The sequence below is a fragment of the Myotis nattereri genome (assembly GCF_964212035.1).
Source record: "Myotis nattereri genome assembly, chromosome: 13".
In the NCBI taxonomy this organism is placed as follows: domain Eukaryota; kingdom Metazoa; phylum Chordata; class Mammalia; order Chiroptera; family Vespertilionidae; genus Myotis; species Myotis nattereri.
This window is the reverse complement of record NC_138088.1, coordinates 52,681,380-52,705,864: the sequence shown is the minus strand read 5'-3', so window position 1 is coordinate 52,705,864 and position 24,485 is coordinate 52,681,380. Positions and strand designations below refer to the sequence as shown.

Genomic DNA, 24,485 nt, shown 5'->3' with positions numbered 1-24,485 from the left:
CAGACACGCCACAGAAAACAACTTCCCAGGAGGGGCAGCAGCAAGAGTGCCTCGGAAGCCAGAAATCTGATAATCTGCTCCCTAAATATCAGTAAACGGAAAGACAAGAAAGTGCTGCTGCTTAACACTTCAACTAAAGAAGAAAGCTTAGAAGCAATATATCTGAGGAATAAGCGTCACTTACAGGAGGAATAGAGAGTGGATCAGCAAACAACATTCTGTCAATTAACTCCCAGCACGTGGTGCCCGCACAGCTCTGCCAAGCTACCCACAGTTCCTACATACATACCCACTCACATACATACCCACTGCACCCACATTCTTTCCCATGTAAACAGGACAGACTGGTCTGTCTGTTTGGTTTTTAACTCTCTCTCTCAAATAATTTAAAACAAAAGACTGAACAAAATGAAAACATAAATGTAAACATTAGGGAGGCCATTGGAATTTTGATTCTAAGAGTTATCAGTGAGTTCCCCACCAAGACACGACCATGCATTTCAGTAAGAAAATCAAATTATAAAGTGATTTCATGAAACAATTTTCAAAGAGAGATAGAACAAAAAAAAGGTTCTCAACCTAACACGTGTAAATTAGCTTTAAAAAATACTATTTTAGCAAGCACTACCACTGGTGAGCACAAACTCGGTATTGTTGCCAAAATGACACGGTTTAAATAAACTGGGACCCATACATGAACATTAATCACCTACATGGCAATGTGCACACGAGTAAAAGAACATTTCTTTAAAAATATATATATTATATTAATCAAGAATTTTATTATCATATTAAATTGTTATTCTTAGAAAAGCTGAAGGAAGTTAATGGTTCTCTACACATTTTTATCTCCTATTATTAACTCAACTCATTTGATGGTCCCTGAATTGTATTTTTTTCTCATTTACAGTTTTTCATATTTTGTTTGATAAGAATTCTTACCTTAAAAAGTTATAAAAATTCATTGTTGTTGTTTTTTTGCTTCTGATTAATCCAAAAGAATATAAGCATCTGAGTTCCAGAGAATGTCAAAATGCCTTGCTACCAAAAAGGATATTAAAATAACAGAAACATCAAAGGCATGACATCAGAAATCTGCGGCTTTCCACACAGGCATTAGAAATGCTTATTTCCGGAAGTTCCTTTGATTGTGTCCTGGATTCAAGGACGTGCACATCTATGTATGGCGCCTTAATGAAAAAGCAATGGAAACACTATTATACAACATTGTACTGAAGTTGCCCACTCGATGGGTTCGAAATGCTTCGGTCCAGTTTGCAGCAATACTTCATTGAAAAGGGCCTTTTATCATCCTCTCTTCATGAGGTGAAATGTGCACAGCAGTTCTGTTCGCTTGGTTACCTGGGAGGGGTATCTATGGCGTGGAGGAAGCGTGGTACTTCACAAACGCGATGGCCGCCAGCTCCTTGCAGAACTCTTCCAGCACGATCACGCCCTCCAGCAAGGTGATGTGGTCCACCCTGGGCGGACAAGAGGCAACACGTCAATCAAGATAGCAGCAGGCTGTCAGTTTGGGTGGAATTTTTATAGTGGGAAAAAAAAAGTGAAACACTGACTTACATAGGGCCTTCCGGTTCTAAACCAAGTAATCGCTTTCTGACTAGTAGAAGCTTGGGAGTAAAGTCTTGAATACGCTGGATTCTAACCATAAGGTCTCCGACGACCTACATCACAGACACAAAAGGAACTCGGTTCCTAAAACCAGCTGCATAGGGATTTTCAGGATAAAAAACATACCCCATTTCCTTTCACTAAATGAAGAATGCCGCCTTTCACTATTTGCATAACCATCTTTGACAGAGGACTCATATCTACTCCTTAAATAGAGACATTATATATATATATATAATTTTAAAAAATGAATTTTCCTTTTTTTCTTCATATTTTATAGTGAAATAATTACTTCTAAACAGTAGACATATTTTCCTCTATGTGACACTGATTACATGCAATGATATTAAGTTGTTCATTGGACAGGTTTATTAAGCCTGAAGAAAATATAACAAAACCAATCACTCACCCTGACAATGACAGAGAAGAGAGACCGACAGCCAGAAGCAAGGTTCACATAGGGATCCAAAAGGTATTCGTGTACGTGCGGATGAGGGAAGAGAGACAGTCTGGACAACACCGAGGTCACTTGTAAATTTACGTCATACGGCTGGGGAGAGGTGAGGAACAAAAACACATCTGATGTTATTCGTCATGTCCATCCCGGAGCACTTTACCATTTTGTCTTTCAAGAGAGGAAAACTGACCATTTACTCCTCCCTCCTCCACCTGCTCTTCTACAATGGAAACACCTGTAACTAAACTAGTTCTCACCACTTAGTCACAGTGCATATAACTCAGCCCTAAACGTTTATGCATGTAATATACAGAAAAAACAAACACAACATGTCAGAACGTCTCTGTGTTACCCAGGTGGTTTTATTACCTGATCAAGAATTCTTCCCATTCTGTCAAATAAAACTTTCAAAAAATGACCTTCAAAGAAAGTGGCTTCTAAGTTGCACTTTTCCAAGGCTTTTGGAGACCCAGGCCACTCCCATCTTAAGCAGATAGCACAGTAGTCCCGGAACTAGGGAGAAAGCATTTAGATCAAATTAACCCAAAACAAACTGAGGTGAAATAGAAACGATTTCCTCCAACAGGAATATCAAAATCCATATGAGAACGCAGAGGGCAGAGGGCAGAGGCCGGGTGAGGGTGTGACGGAGGGACAGCGTTACAGACCACTGTGCGTGGAGGACAGTGGTGGAGAGGAAAAAGGAGAATAAGCCGGTGGAATGGAAGTAAGGGCGGCGGAGAATCATTTAAAGGTCACCTTTGGATTAGCGGGGAAAGGATTTGGGGGAGATATAATGTCGGAAAGGGAAGAAAGGGACGAAGGGAAAAAAGAGAGAGGGAAAGGAAGAGGGGGCAATAAAGAAACCTTGAGATAGAGACAGTGAAATGCAAGGTGAGGTCACTTGCAGGAAGCTCTAGTGGTGAGAGCGGAGGCCAGGCCTTGCAGAGAAAGGGAAACGTTGGAGAAATGACTGTGGGCGGTGTGACAGGTGTGTGAGTGCATTCCCATTCGATTTCATTTCAAAAATGTGGGTATTAGACTCACCTGCCTGTGAGCATCTCGGAGGTAGGTGTCATATCCTGTGCCCTCAACGTGGTAGGAGGATTTCGCTTCATCCGGTACCAGACAGAGAAAACTTCAACGAAAAAAGTTAAAATCAGTAACATAATACTCTCACGATTTCTTTATATGTATTAAAATACCTAGCGATATCTTCAGTTTAAACAAGTATTAATGCATGCGGAGTCTTGAAAAATAAAATTGTATTTTCTTAATCAGCCTTACTGATTAAATACACTGTCATTAAAGCATTGATTCAAAAATTACTCATTCCTCTTAAAGGAGAAGTAAGCCTAAAATGACTTTTTTGTTTGTTTGTTTACATTACAGCACATGGACAGACTGCCATGCTGTTTGTTAATCTCGGGAAACTGGCCTTCAAGTAAGTGAACTTAAGATTGCATGCGTCCTGACTTTATATCTTGAGCGACATGCAATTTTCTCTAGTCATCTGAAAGAACCAGGTGTATCAGTAAGAGCACTGCAAAGGAAGAAAAAGAAGGAAATTGCCATAGAAAGGGCACTTAAAAAAAAAAAAAAAGTAAAACCACAGACTAACAAAAAAAATGACCTTATCCTTAGGAGTAAATATCTAATAAGCACAGTTTGTCAAATTGGAGATTTTCAATGTTATTGCACTTGGGAATTTACTTAAAACTATTTACATACAAAAGGAAGGGTACTTAGAAGGTCAGTTTCACTAAGGTCACGGGTGTTTATTTCTGTCTTAAGCAGAGCCTTTCTCTTTTGCTACTCACGTTGCCCTGAGGCTCTCACTGGCGACCTAACTGTGACAAAAGGCTCACATAATCTTTAGATTAAACAAGGGGAGACTGAGTTCATACGATATCTCTGTAACAATCCAAGGGCAGAGCTGTTATTTGTTATAAAAACAAGTAAAAGAAACACCAGTCGCTCTGCCGTGTGTAGGTCAGTGGTTGAGCATCGACCTATGAAAAAGGAGGTTATGGTTTGATTCCTGGTCAGGCCACAAGCCTGAGTTTCGGACTATATCCCCAGTAGGGGTATGCAGGAGGCAGCCAAACAATGATTCTCTCTCATTATTGATGTATCTATCTATCTCTCTCTCTTCCTCTCCCTTCCCCTCCTAAATCAATAAGAATATATTTAGAAAAAAAAAAAGAGAGGTGCAAGTTAAATGTACGTAGCAACTCACCTATTCACAATTTTATGGACTTCAGTCTTCCCATCATTTCTGGGGTGGTCTGGAGTAGCAGGTGGCGAAGAACTAAGCCATTCTTGGTTTGACAAAGTGTTATCTGGTGAAATGTCAGTAAATAATGGATCTTCTTCCAGATCTCTAAGTTTAATTTAATGACGCATAAGAAAACATTTTATTATATTTTCTAAACCAAAAGATTCTCTGCTATGCTCTTAGAAATAATTTTATTCTTACATAATTTTGTTTAAAAAAATTAAGAAATAATGTACTGATATTTTATAGAGGAATTAACGTTTTATACTAACATCAAACTCAAGAAGATAGTGATTGTGTTAGACCTAATGAATAGATAATGCCACTTATAATTTAAAGGGACAGTAATATTAAGATATCTAAGATTTATTTTTTTAAAACTTGCAAACTGTTAGAGATTTTTTTAATGAATAGGGAAATAAGAGGAAAGAGAAAATTATGATTCTACGTGAAATGCTAAATTCACAGAGCTGGCTAGAAACTTACACTGCTCCTGCTATCTGTCCGTTCTCTACCACATCTTTATCTTCTGGACACACGGGTTTATATTCCGTATAATTTCTTTCTTCAAGATTTCTTAGGACCAAGTTGTAAAGAATGTGCTCATTGGGTTTTTGTAAAAGATGTTCAAACATCCTTAGTGTCATTATGCTTATCTGAAACCAAAAACGATAAGGCTAACTGAAAAATGTCTTTCAATAAAGTCTTCTTGCCATCCTATAAGTCATAGTGTCAATTTTTAAAGCCACATTAAAAAAAAAGAGGCTGTATTCAACACGTCACAAATATATTAAAGTCAGTATTTCAAAGACTCTAAGTCAGTGGTTCTCAACCTTCCTAATGCCACGACCCTTAATACAGTTCCTCATGTTGTGGTGACCCCCAACCATAAAATTATTTTCGTTGCTACTTCATAACTGTAATTTTGCTACTGTTATGAATCGTAATGCAAATATCTGATATGCAGGATGTATTTTCATTGTTACAAATTGAACATAATTAAAGCATAGTGATTAACCACAAAAACAATATGTAATTATATATGTGTTTTCCAATGGTCTTAGGCGACCCCTGTGATAGGGTCGTTCGACTCCCAAAGGGGTCGCAACCCACAGGTTGAGAACCGCTGCTCTAAGTCAAATTCTAAACCCTTGCACAGCTCACCTCATCAGATATGTGATCACAATGTTCAATTAACCTGTGTCTTAAAGGGTGTCTGTTCATATCTGCCAGAGTTTCTGGCTCCCTCTGTTCCCCAAGGATAAAAAACACCATTTCTTGAAGCAAAACATTGGAGGTGACTTGCCGAACAATGCGATGAAGCAAAGCAGTCGACGTCAGGATACCCATCTCGGAACTGGCATAAGAAACAGGGAATTAGCGGGCAAAAGTAACATGAACACAGCGGTTTTACTTTTTAAGTAAAGAAACCACTCACGTTTGCATTAACTGAGGTTCCATAACACCAATAAAAAATCTTTCATGGATGGCTTTGGCAAGAGCAACAGCAGTAGTCTAGAATATAGAACAAGCATCGATATCAGAGAGAGATTAATTTGTAACATCAATAAATCAGTCTCCACCCTCTGTCTGCATTAATGTGGAAAATAGACTTGCCTAGATTAGATGCTAGTTATTAAGTGCTTTACATTGTATCTAAATTTCCAACAAGCAGGATAAAAATATTATCTTAATCACCTCACGGTAGTAACATCTTCCCATAGAGGAGAAAGGGAGGGAGGCCAATGCTATCTTATGAAGGCTGTACTACAATACTTAAAGAAATATAAAGGCAGAACTGGAATTGTAATTTATTCTACAGTTGTAACACATACACTCTATACATATGCATTTCTCTTGTTCATTTGGTTTTATTTATTTTACTAACTGTGCTATCCTAGGACAGTTAAGATATATTTGGGGATATTAACTGAGAATTCAAATTTCACTTAATAGACAGTTACATTTTTAAAGGATCAGTAAACAACAAAAACATCCCAACCTTTTGTGCTTCCTTTATGAGTTGATCACAATAATCAAACCAGGAAAGAAATGAAATTAAGGCTCGTTTTCCTGGAAATGCTGATGCATCTTCTTTATGACTATATGAGTCCAAACTGTGGGGCACAGAAGAAACACTAAGTCATCCAAAAGCATGAATGCAGCTCAGGGCATATGGAACAGGAAGGCACGTGAATGAACTTACACAGGATGATGTATTTACACAGGCAATACAGCATGACTACCGGATGAGGGCTTTATAAAAGAAAGCTAAAGATTAGAGAAAAACTCTGAAATAAAAGTTCTAAGTAATTTTCACTCATTATGTGGGAAAAGAGGGACTAAAGCAGAACGGAGCTGCAGGAGAAAAACCATTATCAGCTCCTCATACTTCTGCCATGAACTTGACCAAGTAACAGGAATGAAGAGTGGGAGAATCTCGGTGCTGGGAGGAAGAAAAAGGAAGGTGACGGAGGATCTGCACAAGGAAATGACTGGCCTGCTTCTCTTCCTGCCTTAACATGTACGACAGTGGAATTAGCAAGTGGGTCTGACCGACAGATGTCGGCAGAATACAGGGTGGAGAAAAACAAGTAAAAACCAAGAAGGGTCAAAAATAAATAGAAAACCAGTAACAGGTTATTATGTCATAACTAGAGGTCCAGTGCACGAAATTCGTGCACTTCGGGGGGGGGGTGGGGTGTCCCTCAGCCCAGCCCGTGCTTTCTCACAGTCCGGGAGCCCCGTGATTGATCACCCCAAAGAGGTAGGCCCCACACACCCAGCTGGGGCTCCTCGATGGATTTCCCCAAAGAGCTAGGCCTTGCCCGCCCGGCTGGGGCTCCGCGAAGGAACACCCCCACAGAGGGAGGCCCAGGCTACCCGCCACAGCACTGCCGCCAGGTAGCCTGGGTCTCCCTCTTTGGGGCGATCGCTCACGGGGCTCTGCCATCAATCGCCCCAAAGAGGGATGCCCTGCCCACCCAGGTGGGGCTCCATGATGGATCGCCCCCACAGAGGGAGGCCCTGCCCACCCGCCACAGCCCGCTGGCCAGTGGCCTGGGCCTCCCTCTGCAAGGCGATCATGGGGTGATGGCCAGGCCCGAGCAATCGAATTGCACCTGCCTTGGCTGGCCTGGTGCCAGTGGTTGTCATAGAAGGTTGTCTGGATAGTCATTCTGCTGTTTGGTTATTCGGTCAATTTGCATATTAAGTTATTATTATTATAGATATTATCCTGCTTGCCCAGCCAGCGTGGCTCAGTGGTTGAGCACTGACCCATGAACCAGGAGGTCATCAGTTCGATTCCTGGTCAGGGCACACGTCCGGGTTGCCGGCTGGATCTCCAGTGTGGGGCGTGCAGGAGGCAGCCAATTGATGATTCTCTCTCATCATTGATGTTTCTATCTTTTCTCTCCCTCTCCCTTCCTCTCTGAAGTCAATAAAAGTATATTTAAAAAAAAATATGATCCTGCTTATAGATGGTGGGATTATGGGTGATTTTATTTATGCTGCTTTATACTTTTTAAAAAATATATATTTTATTGATTTTTTACAGAGAGGAAGGGAGAGGGATAGAGAGTTAGAAACATCAATGAGAGAGAAACATCGATCAGCTGCTTCCTGCACACTCCCTAACTGGGGATGTACCCGCAACCAAGGTACATGCCCTTGACCGGAATCGAACCTGGGACCCTTCAGTCCGCAGGCTGATGCTCTATCCACTGAGCCAAACCAGTTAGGGTTGCTTTATACTTTTTAATAACTTATAAATGTTCTACAATAATCATAGTTTCCTACGAGAATCAAGGGGCAGCCCTGAAAGATGGGTAAAGGGGTGAGAGAACGAGGTAGGAGGAGCGGTCCTACATAGGGAGGCCAGGAACCACACAAGACTGCCCCAGGGACCGTGGGACTTATTCATAAAAAAGATTACTTTTTCTTAGGATTTTTAAAAAACATATTTTGAACCTGGTAATTCTTAGTTGTCGGGGACTGTCCTGTGCATTACAGGACATTTAGCCACATCCCCAACTGTTATCTAATAGATGCCCATAGAACCCCTGCCCCCATTGGTGACAGTCTCAGATGCTGGCAAATGTCCCTGGGGGAACACAACTGTCCCAGTGGGAACTATTGCTCTCCAGCAGCGGCTGCAGCCAGTGAACAGCCAGAATGTTTGAAACATGCAACACCTGCCTGCACAGTCAGGGGCACTGACCTCTTCTCCCTTAGCTTGTCAAATAAAAAAATGACAGTAGCCAACATGACCATAGCTGTCCAGGGTGAATGAATCAAAATTATACCTATTTTTTTTTTGTCAGACCAGCAAAAAAATATGTTTTGGTGTTCTGCAGAATTTTCGTAATTAGTTTATGTGTGCCATGAGATGAAAAAGGTTGAAAATCACTGCTCTACAGCAACAATTCTCAAAATTTACTACACAACTCCCCAGTGGAAGTGTAATGCTAACCACGTGTGTAATTTAAAAATTTTTAGTAGCCACATTCAAATAAGCAAATTAAGGCAGGTGAAACTAAGTTTAATGACATAGCTAATTGAACCCAATATATCCAAAATAGTATTTCAACCGACATTCGATATAAAAATTATTAATAAGGTATTTTACATTCTTTTTTTTCAAGTACTTGAAATCTGGAGTGTGATCTACACTTACAGTGAAAAAAATAAATAAATAAACAAACAAACAGATAAAGTTATTGATCTTAATGTAATGAAGGTCTTGACTGATCACTGTAATGGACAGAGGCAAAGTAGCTTCCTTATAACAGCTGGACTATTCCCATACCCATTTATTTCCACTAATTAATAACCAATTCAAAACAAGCCTCACAAAACAATCCCATTTAATGCTCACTAGCTATGTCACCTTTTTCAAAACGAAGGATTCCTGTAAACGCTCATTGGAAATGGATGTGAAAGTGCAGGATGGGAAGTCGCTTTCATGGAAACACACAAGTGGTGGTTCTTACCCCCAGTTGATGGCTTCCACGGTTTCAATATCTAAGGGGTCCACCGACGGAGGGAGGGCCTTGTACAGGGCGGCGAGTCTGTCGGTCAGGAGTTCGCACAGGCACGTGCTCTGCGTGAGGCACTTGGCAGCCTTGGGCTCTGGCAAACTTGCTAACAACATGAGGCCCTCGCAGGCCTTCACAGCTATCCGGCCGTCCTGCGGGGGAACACACACCCCTTTCAATTCCCGAATTAGATATCCGACGAGTAGTTGGGAAAAAATTTAACTTCAAAGGATTTAATGCTTTACTCTCAAATAAGAAAAGATTTTTTTTTTTCTATTTTAAGTGCATATAACTGTGATCACATTAGGAGGGAAAGTTATAGAGATGACGACTCACAGGGCTTCTGGTGAGATTTAACAAGGAATTCACGAGGTTGTAATCCTGGTTTGGGCGGACGACCGTGGCCTCCGGCAGTGACGCGACACTCAGGTTCTCCAGGCCCGTGGACAGGTCGTCTGTCTGAGGAGGAGGCTCATCGTCTAAGTCTGTCTGCTCCGTCCCTGAGGCACCAGGCAGCTCCTCGGGCCGACAGGGCTGTCCCGTGTCTGTGGACAAGGACTCTGCGCCTTTTAACGTGTCTTCTGCAGTGACACTGGCTGCTCCTTTGGAAGCCAACGATTTCAACTTATTCTGAAAAGGAGTACAGGTGTTGTAGTGTCACATCAAAAGCCTCTCAAACAGGTATCATGCCTGAATGGATTTTCCTATCGTTAACGTTCAGTGTCTAGCCAGCAGAGCAACAGAAGTGTTTTTGACCAATGAACACGCTCAGACTTTAACAAAATGTGTTCTAGGTATTTTAAACCTCGCAGAGGCATTTCGCTCTCTACAACAAGCATGTCAAACTCAAAGGCTTACATGGGCCAAATAAACAAGGTTTAAGTTTTTGTAGGCCGCAAAAAAACAAAAGCTTCAATTTTCATAGAAACGTAGGTTTATTTCGATAGAGTCATGCTGAATACAAAGGGCTGAAATAAATGAGTCATCGTTAACATAAAATAACAGAATATTTTAATAAAAATTAATCTTTTCTTGAACATTAACTTACCAGACACTGAATAACTGCACAAATTAATAAGCGTAACTTAAATAAACCTATTTTTCTTGTTCTCTGAAAGTGAAATATTTCCTGTTGCGCACACCAAACAAGTCAGTACAAGACTAATGACGTGGCAATCAGCTGCTAAAATATTTGCTGCTGGTATTAGTGGAGAGAAATGGTGCACCTGCGTGTTAGGCACGTAAAGGAAATGAATGCAACACGATTATAGCCATCAGTCATTAGTGAACGTTGTAGTTCGTAATTAATAATTATGTATAACAGGATATTGTAAAAATCAAGTTACGAAATTTTTATTAAAACGTTTCTTACATACCGTTATATTGGCTGGGCCGCAAAAATATTCATCGTGGGCCACATGCAGCCTGAGGGCCACGAGTTTGACATGCTTGCTCTACAAAATGTTTCACTGACCATAAGCAGTGAACAGTGTTAGTGATGCCTATTTGACTGCTATTGTATCTGAATATTCGTCTTACCTTCATCACCAGCCTATAAACTCTTTTAGGGTAAAGACAGTTTTAGCTCATTTACCATAGGATTTAACCCACAGTAAATGCGTATGTTAGATGGTATAAATTGAATATAGGTTAGATTTCAGGGGGATGTGCTTAAGAACTGCAAAGTACTTTTGTGACTGTCTATACTTACAGGTAATAAAGTTGTGTTTCTCTAAGGATGCCTTCATTCAGCCGTGTTAATTAAACAGTCCTTATGCATTGTGCCAGGCACTAGACAGAGAAGCTGGGGGACCCAGAGATGAACAGACCAGAGCCCTGGTCCTCAAGGAGCTGACTAACCAGCAGGAGGAAGTAAAATGCACAGAAAAATGCGAACACAGGCATGCTCTGAAGAGTGATGAGGATACTGTACCTCCAGAAAAAAATTAACCAAATAGGGATCTTCTTTCAGTTTTGCACACACAATACAGAGAAACTGAATTTCTTCATTTTCCGTTGGTGTTGCAAGGACTTCACCACAGAGTCGAATTAATTTCTGTCAACAATTTTTTCAAAAATGTTTAAAGTTAGCTTATTTTTCACAAGTATGTATATAGCCATCCATATACCTTAGGGATATTTAAAGTTTTCAAATAATGCAAACAGCTTGCATTATTCAGAAAGGACACTATTTACAATCACCAACATCAAAATAAATTTACTAGTAGTAAATTTTTCAAATGCATTACCCCCCCCCACCCCCCCCCAAATGAATGAGGTATATAAAACACTCCTTGAGATGTCATGGAGATAAGTTAAAGGAAAAATCAATGTATAAAATTTTAAAAGAAAAATATAATAAAGACATGAAATACATTTAATACCATGTCATACATAAAGCTCAAGTACTTGCTAATTTGCATGTAATTTTTAGAATAACTTCCTGTATTATTTGTACTCTTAGAAAAATTATATACAATTATATCTATACCCAAAGCAATCGAACCAAATAACTTTGTGTGTGGGGAACACGTACCTGCACGGGCCTGTGCACGTTGATGTGCGGAAGTAGCGGCTGCTTGATTCTGCCCAGGAGTTTGGTGTAGAATCCCAGCACCTGCTGCTTCATTCCTGGAGGACACTGAGTAAAAGAGGAAAGGAAAGCAAATAAGAAAGGAACAGACAATACAAACACGCTTACTCAAATGCTTACAATATAGGAGAGACAATGAATTCAAACGTATTCCACCCTCACCAGTCAGTGCAATTAGCCAGGATAAAATTCTCAATCAATTATTAATGCCTGGTATCCTGGAAATAAAATGACATCTGGGACTAGAATACAGCAAATGGGGCCAGGGGCTGATGTAATTATAGACCGCATGGTGGCAATACGCTGTTGAGATCCGAGCGTGGTTCGGGTGACGTCAGCCTGTTTTTACTCTAAGTGCTAAGATAACATGAAACAATTATACTTACCTCCTTGGCAAAGTAAAGTCAGACTGTTGTTACTTAAACTAATGGCAGGTAATCAATAACTGTGCATCATATAAATGCAGGAGTGAATAAAGCCTAACATATGTATGTCAATAAAAGGATTCCTATGGTATACACTTCTGTGATCTAGGCCAACAACACTGTTTTAAGTTAGTTGCAAAGTTATTTAAATTATTATTGTAGGCAATTAATATTTAAAAAAGAAGTTTTTATAACATGACAGTTGTTTTAAATATTTTCTTAAAAGTAGGTAAACATGATTATTCACATTGTGAATTAAGAGAGTATGAATGAATGTTATATGGTCTATAATTAACCTGCTTATACTGCCTCAGAACTAAAATACAGTCACAAAATGTGTAGCATTTCTAAAGCATGATCACAGACATGCTATCCAGAAACAGTATAAATTATGTTAAGCACAATATTTTTAAGATAGCAATACCTTGCATTATTCAGATAAACCACTAGTAGTTACAATTACCTATATCAAAATATTGTTAGTAGTACAACCACTAAAATGTACTGAAAAATCAATATTTATTCAACTTAAGACATTCACTGAACAGAATCACAGATTTTTAGAGTTAAGGCTGCTTGATATCACTTCCTTGTTTTGAAAGAAGAGGAAGATTAACCAGCAAGACTTGCTGAAGGTTGCAGTATATTAGTGACAAAGCCAGGCCTCCTAACCTGAACCCCAAGTTCTTCCCCTACCCTCACTACCTTTATAAGTAATTTGAAAGTTTTGAAGCACAGAATATTATTTATTGAATACCAGCTTCACAAAGATTTCCCAAGACTCATTAGGCCTAAAAACTTGAATGGTCTCCACTTACTAGGAGAGTTAATGTCAGAAGAATCAGTGACATTCTCTTTCAGGATTATGAAACAGAATTCCTATTTCTGTTTTTGTATAATTCCTAATTTTTGTAACCCAACTTTCACTGGGTTCCTTCTCACTTCCTTTGATGCTGAGCACATGTACTTGAGTTTATTTTCATAAATGTTTACACTGGGATCCTAGGCTGCCCAGGTACCAGTTGTTGTCCAGCGCATTTGGGAGTTTTGCTATCTCTATGGAAAGTCATGTTCTTATAGGATGCACGATTTTCATTTTTTGTACAACACTGACTTAAGTCCTGCCATGATTAATACATACCTCTACAATTAAATGTAGTACTTGGCAGCTTCTTTATCTCTAAGACGTGACTACATGTATTACGTGCCTAAGGACATGATGTGGATTAGAAACTTACATCAGCTTTCCCTAAGGTATATAATGTTTCCAGGATCTTGTGATGAAGCAAGTATTCCATACATGGCCCCGTCTCTCCAGATTCCCGTTCCTTTTCTTCTTGTACCAATATATCTAACATCTGTTCCAGATGAGATGGAATATTTGTATCTGTCACTGGGGCTTTGTCATCTAAATGATAAAAAAACGTTTGTCAAACAACCCAACATTTTTAAACTGCGTATTTAAACTAAATACTTTATTGAATATTAAACTGCATATTTTAAACTAGAAAAATCTGAACTATACACTTAAATGAGGTTTATACTCATAGTATAATTATCTTTGCCAGAATTTAGATGATGCTTTAACCATTTTTTTAAAATTGATTTTTAGAAAGAGAGAGAGAAACATTGATGTGAAAGAGAAACATCGATCGGTTTGCCTCCTGCATGCTGAGGATGGAACCAAATTCTGGGCACATGCACTGACTTGGAATCAAACCCACAACCTGTTGGTGTACGAGATAACACTAGAACCAACTAAGCCACACAGGCTGGGAGCTTTTGCCCTCTTATTAGAAAACTGAATCAGCCTGGCCAATGTGGCTCAATGGTTGAGCGTTGACTCATAAACCTGGTCAGGGCACATGCCCGGGTTACGGGCTCCATCCCCAGTTGGGGATAAGCAGGAGGCAGCCTATCGATGATTCTTTCTCATCACTGATGTTTCTATCTCTTTGACTTTGGGAATAGCTGTCTGTTAATAAGAAGAATGTCAGAAATTGTTAAAAGGGCTTCTTTGGTCTCCTCGTGTTTTCATGATGGAGATGACTTCCCAGTGCTAAGAAGTAACTCAGTGGCAATCAAAACAGAACCTGTCCTCTCTCTGTTTTCTAGGTTAGTAAGCTTAATGTCAAGGCCAACCTGTTTCTATATAAAGATACTTAAAATTCAGACCATCTAACTGGCTAATTGAAAAAAAAATTTAATTACAAGTACATACAAAATTTTTATGTTTACATGCATTTTTCCTGATCATGTTCCCATTTTTCCCCAAATGGCTCTTATTTCTACATTATTATGAATAAAAACTAACTTACAGAATATAGAGTGGGGCAAAAGTAGGTGTACAGTTGTTTGTATGGAAAATAAAATAATAAATAATACAAGAATAAACTTGTTTCATGGACTCACAACTGTACACCTACTTTTGCCTCACCCTGTGTATAGTCTGATTTTTATTCATTGCACAAATATAAAGGAGTTTTTTTCCTTTAAGACACATCCCCCATAACCCTATCGACTTGCCAAATCAACCACCATTTTTTCATGTTTCCTTTCAGTGAAATGACATGTGCCCAACCTGCATATCCACTAGCGTTTACCTATCATTCCTCAAGGGAGCCCACATGCCATGTAGCAATGCTACTGTACTTCCCTATTCCCGACTTCAGAAGTTCCAAACTTTACCCGCAGGGCAAATCCAGCCTTGCCATCTATTTTGATAAATAAAGTTGTATTAGAACAAGGGACTGTATATTCTTTTACACGTTATCAATGGCCAGTTTGCATTACAACAGAACTGAGCAGTTACAGAGAGACCACATGGCCTACCCCTGGCCCTTTACTGGGAAAGTTTGCCCAGCCTTGACTAACTGTTCATGTTCCCCCACATTCACTCTGCATCCTACATACTCACTGAGAAAAACGGAAACCAGAAGGTAACTTCTGAAGACTTCCTACACCACGTCTGCCCGCTTCCTGCACGTATTCCCAGATGTTCTGCTTTCTACCTTATTGTTTATGGAGAAACTGTCCACAACCTATTGAGCGCTAAGCCTCTGCTTGTGCACTAGGTCCCATTCTCTCCCTCCCTCCTGCCCCTTGCCCCCTGCCTACTCAGGGACATTGCCCCGAAATGATCTCATCTGACTACTATACTCACCTTTCCCTCCCTACTAGGTCATTCCCATTAAATTATAAATTGCATACTTTTTACCTTAAAGTATCCTTGCCTCTTTTGACACTACACCTCCCTCCAGCTGCTGCTCCATTTCTCAGCTCCCTTTACGCCAACACTCCCCAGTAGAGCAACCTACCTAACTCCGGGGTTCCAGTCTCTCTTGGTTTCGCTATTGTTCTCATCTTCCTAATCCCTAGACATCGAGTCCAAGGGCTCAGTTCCTGAACACCTTCTCTCTCCCATTAATCCTTACTCCCTAGATAAGCTCATCTAGTCTCAGGACTCTCAATTTCATATCGCTCATTTCGTTAGATCTCTACCCTGAATGCCTATTTCCAATTGCCTACTTGACACATCCAACTAGATTAGCGGTTCTCAACCTATGGGTCGCGACCCCTTTGGGGGTCGAACAACCCTTTCACAGGGGTCACCTAAGGCCATAGGAAAACACATATATAATTACATATTGTTTTTGTGATTAATCACTATGCTTTAATTATGTTCAATTTGTAACAATAACATTGGGAGTCACCACAACATGAGATACTGTATTAAAGGGTCGCAGCATTAGGAAGGTTGAGAACCACTGAACTAGATAGATCATGAGCATCTCAAATTCAATATGTTGAAAATTCTCTTTCAAACCTGCTCCTCCTGCAGTCTCCTCATTCTCTATTTTTCCAGTTTCACTACTTACATCAAAACTTTGGAGATAGCCTTGCCTTTTATTCTCTCATGCCCAATATCCAATTCTTCAAAACATACCCAGAATACGATCACTTCTGATCACCTTCCCCCCTGGTCTAAGCCACCATCACCTCTCAAACCACTGCAATAGTCCCCTAACTGTTTACTGGCGGCGTCACCTCCACATCCCTTCAATCTAAATTTTCATAGAAGCCACAGTGACCCGGTCACCTCTGCCCAAAACCCTCTAATGGCTGCCCACCTGAGAGTACAAGCCAAAGCCCTTGGGATGGCTTACAAGGTCTTATGTGAATCCCCACCCTCCAGCTTTGATTTTATCTCCTACCAATTTCTCCTCATTCACTCTAGCCACACTGGCTTCCCCACAGTTCCAGAAATTGTCTACGCAAGCGCAGGCTGCCTGTTCCAGCCTCAGGGTCTATGCACATCTCCTTTTCCTGCAATTTCTCTCCCACTCCCTGCCCCCCTCCCCCCTCACCCCCACCCTGGACTTGCTTCCTCTCTCCCTCAGACTTCAGTTCAGACCTGGCCTGGGGCAATGAGGCTTTCTCTGACCTACAAAGGCCATATTCCTACCCCCAGCACACACTTCTATTTCCTCAGCCTGCTTCATGGTCTCTTTAACACTTTCCATCTGACACACTGTATGTATCTGTCTACTTGTTTGCTTCCCTCCAATCAATGTATTAATTTTGTTATGGATTTTGTCTTTTTGATGGTTCTATCCCCCAGTGCCTGGAAAAATGCCTACACAGCGTAGGTGCTCACTAGGTGTGTTTTTTTTTTAATGAATCTAAAAGAGGAATTAAAAGTAAATTGCTTATAAATTTAAATATAACTGAAGACGAATGTGAAATACATTTTCGTATTCCACATTTTTCTGTGTAATTAGCCTTAGCATTGTTTCTTACCCGAAGTCTCTATGTAGTAATGGGTAATTGCCTTCCAGTGGTAAACGAAATCTTCTTGTAAAGGAAGAGAGGGTGCTAGCTGCACAAAAACACACACACAAAAAGACCACAGTTAAGAAAGTGGCATTCCAGTTTCCCACAAAGTACAATTCTGTATTTGTCTACTAATCATGCAAAAGCAACATACAAATAAGGGGTGAGCTTTTACTTGCTCCCATTTGCCAGACATCAAAGAGAAGCAAAATGAGTCAAATCCAAGAAGATGAAAATGATTTCTTAAGAAAGAGGACACACACATTTATCAACATTATTATTAAACTACAGGATTATTTAGTTCCCTTCCCCAGAAAGCAGTAACTGCAGAGGGCTTCAAAAGAAACTATTCAGTGAAAACACACAATATTCTATTACTCAAGTATCAGTAAAATGCCCTTATCAGTCACCGGGGATAAGGGCATTGTACCTAGGACTTTGACATGCAAAACAGCAAAATGCTGCTATATCATTAGTGACACATCATCACTACTACGACATATACCAAAGTCAACCCCGTAATCAGATTAAAACTGTTCCCGCTCTCAGTGGCAGACAGATGTACATCTTTTCTTTTTTAAGCCTAGAATAGGCAGGGCGTATTTTCAGCAAAATAACTATGTGAACAAGGCACAAAGTCAAAAATGTTTTACATTTTAGCTTTGAAATTTACTTCAGAGGTTTTAAGACCAAAATTATAGCCCTTCCCCAAACCTACAAGTATTTCAAATGTGTGTTAAATGGACAGAAAAGGCTTGGTGGCTCTGGCCAGTTTTACTCCCTGGTTAGAGCATTGGCCTGCAGACCAAAGGGTCATGGGTTCGATTTCCGGTGAAGGGCATGTATCTCAGTTGCAGGTTTGAGCTCTGTCCCTGGTCAGGGCGCATGCGGGAGGGAACGTTTATGTGTGTCTCTCACATGGATGTTTCTCTCTCTCCTCCCCTTCTCCCTCCCTTCCATCCTCTCACTAAAGAGCAATGGAAAAATATCCTCAGGTGAGGAGTAACCAAAAAGAAAAAAGACCTGGTGCATCTTCACCAACATTTTCCTTTGAAGGGGGGGGAGGAGGGGGGAGAAAAAGAGAGAGAGAGAGAGAGAGAGAGCGAGCCCTCTTTAGTATCATCAATAAATTTTTACCAGAAAGTACAGAGTTGGCCCAGCTCACTTAAGAGCAAATAGGTTTCTATTCTGGTAACCTGAACTCTGTCAGGGTAATCGTCCAATTTCATGTACTTGATCTAGACAGACGACCTAAGAGGTCATGTTACTCCTGCCCTTCTACTTGTTCCCTTTTGATTTCTTGGTGTCCCCAGCAGAGAACTCGAAGTTCGAAACCCTGCGAAAACAACTTCCAAACTATTGGGCAATTATAAACTCTGGTTTCAGCCCAGAAGGTGACACGGTTTCAATCCAGAAGGTGAAATGTATTTAGGGAGAAACAGGGCCTGAGGAGTGCTCAGCAATCATCACCACCTTAATGCTGCTGGCTCTTCCATCCCTGCCCATTCTCACCCTTCTGAATAATACTGAGTTACGAGAACATAAGCATTCATCTCATTTTCAAATAGGATTTTATGAAAAAATTTTAAACACTCTAAAATCTTTAACAAAGGAGTTAAAACCTTCGGGAGTACTACACTTCAAGAACATGGAGAGAGAAATGACTTGTGGGAGGTTGAGGGGGAAAAATAAAAAAGTAAGAATGAAGGTGTTAATTTGGAAAAACAATCTTCCTGAAATTTTCAGATTAAAAAAAAAATCTGTTTTAATCAGCTGCTTGTTTTGGGAATCTTTTTCAAAACATAAAATTTCTCTTTTTCTTTTAGACCTGTTCTTTTTTTTTTTTTTTTTTTAATATACCAGCTTTACATATAGTTAAATGTATTAACAATTGGGAAAAACCCAAATGAAATTTGGCATTTCAAGAAATGTACTTAGTTTCTTAAGTATAAGTGTGTGATTTGTTAAATTTTCCTGAGGGAACCTCCTGAGTATATAAGATCACAGCATCCTTGTTCCAAATTATGTTACCCATGGGACTTAACTCTATTTCCAGGGGAAGCCACTAAATCCAAGGCCTTCCAGGGTTTGTGTCAGGACCTTTGTAATTACAGAAAAATTCAAGGGATGATGTCCTTGCTTACTTATAAAATACCCCTCTTCCAGGAGTTTGATTTAAAGAAAAAAATACTATTTAAGCAGCTGGCGAAGCAGTTCTAAATTGCTAATAACTTAGTTTAGTAACAATCTAGTTCAAACATGAATAAATTTCCTTATTTATGTAAAACTTCCTAGTAAACTTGCCTCTTCCATTACTAATTCTCACATGCGAATGAATTACCTGCTTTATCATTGCATAAAAACATTTATGCTCTGGGTAAAAAAACAAAAAGGGAAGAGATGTGTGAATCAGCCTGAGGGAATTCTAATTTGAGTTAACTTGAACAAAACAGCGATTAAATTTTTGAAAATTCATGCAATCCATATCTCAAACAGAAATTGACATAAGTACCTAACTTACCCACAGCTTTCTCTGGGAAATCTTGCCAGACTCCCTGCCTAGGATATAGCCTTTTCCACCCACGCTGTGGAACCCCCTACCAGTCTGCCCCCTCTCTCCTAGTCCTCATCCCACGTCTTTAATTGTTGAATTATCCATCTTCTCCACTAGATTGTGAACTCTACGAAGACTGGGAATGGTCATCTTTTCATCACTGAATCCCCAGTTTCCAACTCAGTGATGGCATTTAGTAACCATTCGCTGACATCTATTGAGTGAATAAATGAATGGCACAGCGGTTGCCACATTTAGTAAGTAGTTATGTGCCAGGCGGTGTGCTACAAAGTTTGCACTCACTGTGTGTGGTCTTAAGTGTTCACAATAAAAGCCTACTTTTCCCAAACAAACTCCTATTAAGACCCAAAGCCAGGTAACTGACTTGCCCAAGGAAACACTGCTTGTAACGAGAAACCCAGACTGTCTGTCTTCAAAATGCCTACCACACGGAGGATCTCCACTGATAATCCACATGAGAACTAGTGTCCTCAAAGCCCCATCTGCATGCTGCCGCACGTGTATCATGAACACTCCATGCCCAGATCTTTTAAAACACTTCTTCACCCCAACTTTTCTAATGCCCTTCCTCTCATCTCTGCCTCCAAAGTCCAGCTCAAGTCTCGTGTCCTCCAGAAAGCCTTTCCCAACTACTCCAATCCTAAGTGCCTGCCCCCTTCCTCCCTTGGAACTCACTGGCTGAACAGCCATCCAAATAATAATAATAATAATAATAATAATAAATCATCTATATTATAAAAGGCACGTGGCCGTAATGCTGTAACGACCAAACAACCGGTCACCAGGAGGTGCATGGAGCACCTCTTGGGCTCTCCCCTCACCCCTCACTCCCGGGGGCACCAGCAGTGTCAATGGAGCGTGGGAGGCCTCGTGGGGTGGCAGACATGGCCCTGATGGCAGGCTGGGCCTAGGGGACCCTACACGCACATGATTTAATCGTGCGCTGGGCCTCTAGTAATAATAATAATAATAGTGCTTAACCTTTACTGAGCACTTACTAAGTGCCAGGTACTGCACTAAGCACTTCAGGTACATGATCTCATTTAAATTTTCACAACAATTCTGAGATAGGGACTGGAACCCTGTTCTGTCTGGCTTTAAGGGCTAAGCCACACTCTTGTGCATTGCTTATACTTTAACTGCATATGTATTTGTTTTGTCTCCCAAATGAGACTGTAAACATCGTGGGCAAGGACAAGGGCATGTCTGTGTCTCTTGCACTGGGCCATGCTGTCACGGTGGGCTCATTCAACACTTGCTGAATGACCCCAAACGGAAGTTAGAAATCTCTTCTTGTTAAAGAATACACTTCAAGAGAACACGACATAGGTCTGACTGGAGCCTTTCATTCCCAGGGCAGAGTCGTTTTTTAAAGAAATAGCTGGTCCCCCAAAATCAAGATTAGCTCTCAACTGTAATTTCAAATTATGAAAGATGACTTCAATTGAATTAACTAGTTAAAACGAATAAAACTTTCTTCCCTTACTGCCCTTTCTCCTTTTGGAATAAGTCTGCCCTCAAAGGATGGAACTGGCTGGAGTTAAAAGATACCAGTCCCTGGCAGATGACCTAGCACAGACCAGGCCCTCAACAAATACTGACTTGTACTTAATTGGAAGGTATTTTATTTATTACCCTTTGGAGAATTTGTACTGAAATGATCCAGGCCAACTTCAGAACAAGAGAGGCCTGATTTCAGATTTGTGACACGGGGCAACTAACAAAACAGATTGGTTTCATAACTCTTACTGGCCAACCCTCACTATACTGAAGGGGGCCTGTCACTTCTGAAAGGAGAGGCAAGAATGACAAGTTTTGTTTTTGATCAAGGGGTGAATTTCTCTCCTAAACTCAAATCGCAGTCTATCAGCTTAATAACACATTTTCAAATCCTAACCTTTGAAAATATCTTAGTGGTGTTTTTTTTCTTGTAAGTAGTTAACAGGAAGTGAAGACAAACCATTAAATCTGCCTTTAAATCTCACTTAAATGAATAAGTATCTGGTCACCCCTAAAAAGAAAAAACCACTTGAAGCCTGATCCAATGGGATAAAGAAACCTAAATGTAATAATACCAAATGGGAAAACATCAAGTCATGCGATGACAGGCTGAAAAAGGTCATGTCCGAGTCTGCCTGCAGGACTAGCACCTGTCTGTACAATCCTGATAATTATTATATTAATTGTAATACTGTATCAGAAAGTACTAATTGAGCATACCAATTAAAAGGAATACAGAGAAAAGCTAATGAAAAGAAGTGAGGAACGGTAAGGTGAGCTTACAGAAAACAATGTTGAGCAAATAACTAGAACTTCATAAATGGAAACCAATCTTGGGCTAGGAAAAAGTATTCCTCACGTGCCACACAGATGGCTTATTTATCATGAGGTATGAATTCATTCCCAAGAGATATGTTAGAAGAAAAAAAAGTGTGTGTCAACATTTTTTCATGAGCTTTCACCTCCTATCTAGGTAAACTGGGGAGCCTGACAGCTGAAAACACCAACTCGAAGCCAGTAAAAACAACGTTCCTAAATTCAACGTGGTGGTCTTTCTGAGGTGAGTATAATCCACTCTAACTTCCTCACTAACTTCAGCAAAGTAGAGACCCTGGATAGGACAGAACCAGCGTCAGACGATCTACATGGATAATTTGGTAGATGCGAACATATACAATTACGAAAAGATAATGAGGCCCGAAAACACAGGCCTCAGGGACAAAATGAGTCTTTACTGGGAGAGCATGAAAGCCATCTTTTTCTAAGTACCTATTTTCTATAAACATGAGCCTGGTAGGTAAAGGATATAAATAATGTACTACATTTTTATTCCCAGTGATCTCAATATTAAACTAGTCAATGTTGAAAAGTAAGTGATGGTTAAGGAATAATGTCAAATGTAAATGCCACTGCTTTTTACAAATTTTAGTCTAATTCTTTTACCATAAAGACGCTGCAGACTGTGGACAAACGTCTCAGAGTCTAAAACTGTCCCCTCCCTCATGTGTCACACTGCTCTTCATTCATGCACACGTCCTCTCTTGATGTGCGACACACGTTTTCCCAAGAACCTGTCGTAAAGCTCAAAGGATCCAAAAACATTTCCCACCTGCCACTTAAAATAACTGTACCAAAGTTTGTTTTCATGACCGAGTTTTTAAAATCCATGGCAACAGAAACTGTCCTACTGGAATTGTTTTTGTTTTTGTTTTTTAAATAAAGTTGGGTGTCTTTTAATGTGCGCTATCACCCAATCTGAACACAGAAAAGAGGATGACATTTTAAAAATCGGCAAAGTAACAGTTGCTTCACAGGATGCACATCTCCCAGAGTCGAGGAAAGCAACTCAGCAAAGCCATAGGCCCCTGGGTAACCCGACAGCCGCCAGACCCGCTCCGGTCCTCCTCCGGGGCTGGCCTGCGAGGACCTGGGAACAGTGCGTGTCGACGCGGGGGTCTCGGGTCCTCGGAGGCGAGCACAATGGCAGGACGAACGCAGGGCGTCCAGGAAGAGGAGGCAGGAGAGGAAACAGATGGCGGGGCCCGGGCGGCGAACCCCCACTCCGAGCCCCTCCAAGCTCCTCGGTGTCACATCCATCACCGGGTCCCGCCGGCCAGGCCTGCGCGCAGAGCTGGCGGGGCCACGGCACCGGGTCGGGTGGGTGCGTCCTCGCCGGGGTCGCCCCCAGGTAGGCGCGCACCTTCCTGCTCCCCCGCCCCCCAAACACAAAACAAAACAAACCCAACCCGAGCCGCGCGGGGCCGTTCCTTTTGTCTGGCTCCAGGCCGGCCACTGTCTGCCGCGGAAGCTAACGGTCACGGCCCCGGGGGCGCTCCCGGGGGCCCCGCCAGGTGCTCCCCGGCTCCCCGTCCCCATCAGGGAATCGGAGACACCCCCTCCCCGGCGGCAGGGCCGGTCCTCCCGGGCACCGCAGCCCACGCCGCTGGGGAGGGCACGCGCCCCCGCCGGGCCCGGCAGGACGGGAATCCCCGGAAGGGACCGGCTCCGAGTCAGGCCCGAGGCCCCGGCGACCCGAGAGCCGGCAGCGCCCGCCCCGGCCTCGCCCTCGCCCTCCGGGAGCCGGGCCGCGGGGCGCCGGCCGCGGGTAGGGAGCTAGGCCGCCCGCCGGCCTGTGCGCGCCGCCGCGGCCTTACCGCCTCCACGGCGTGCTGCAGGATGGAGGTGAACTTGGAGAACATCTTGTCCCGGGACTGCAGCAGCCGCTCCCGGGACGACCTGGAGAGCTCCTCGATCCGCCGCCGCCGCCCCTGCTGCGGCTGCCGGGGCCGCTCCAGAGTGAAGGCCGGTGCGGGCGCGGAGGCCGAGCGGAGCCGGGAGGCGGCGGGCGCCCAGGTGCGCGGGCGGCGGGCGGGCGGCGCTGGGACGTGGCGCTGGGAGGGCGGTCCGCGCGATCGGGCCCGCGACGCTCCGTTGGCGGCGGCGGCGGCTCCGGCGGGGACACGGTGGCAGCCGGCTCGGTTCCTTCCGCCCGCCGTGCCCGGCGCGGCCGGCAGGGGGCGCCGTCGCGGCCCGGGGAGCCGGGCCAGGCCTGCCCCGCAGGGCGCCGGGGCGCGGAGAGGCCGCGGCTCGGGCGGGAGCCGGGCCCGGCGCAGCCACCGCCCGTCCCAGGCTTCGGGGCGCCTCGGACCCCCT

General features: G+C 42.2%; 1 protein-coding gene across 2 annotated transcripts; it reads right to left on the bottom strand.

The window, feature by feature from the left end:
* Positions 1 to 764: 764 nt before the first annotated feature.
* On the bottom strand, positions 765 to 24,203 carry FHIP2A (FHF complex subunit HOOK interacting protein 2A). Of its 2 annotated transcripts, XM_081104697.1 has the most exons (18): positions 23,987 to 24,203; positions 17,225 to 17,303; positions 13,663 to 13,832; positions 11,943 to 12,047; positions 11,340 to 11,462; positions 9,743 to 10,036; positions 9,362 to 9,558; positions 6,370 to 6,484; positions 5,806 to 5,882; positions 5,532 to 5,724; positions 4,854 to 5,023; positions 4,329 to 4,472; positions 3,137 to 3,227; positions 2,459 to 2,602; positions 2,042 to 2,182; positions 1,582 to 1,685; positions 1,363 to 1,481; positions 928 to 1,190 (listed from the first exon to the last, which is right to left on the bottom strand). In XM_081104697.1, exons 1-17 carry the CDS (start codon positions 24,029 to 24,031, stop codon positions 1,376 to 1,378), a joined length of 2,298 nt encoding a protein of 765 aa, XP_080960823.1. In that variant the 5' UTR covers positions 24,032 to 24,203; the 3' UTR covers positions 928 to 1,190; positions 1,363 to 1,375. The 2 variants fall into 2 exon arrangements, with proteins under 2 accessions (XP_080960822.1, XP_080960823.1); XM_081104696.1 differs by having other exon boundaries at positions 765 to 1,481.
* Between the last annotated feature and the right edge of the window lie 282 nt (positions 24,204 to 24,485).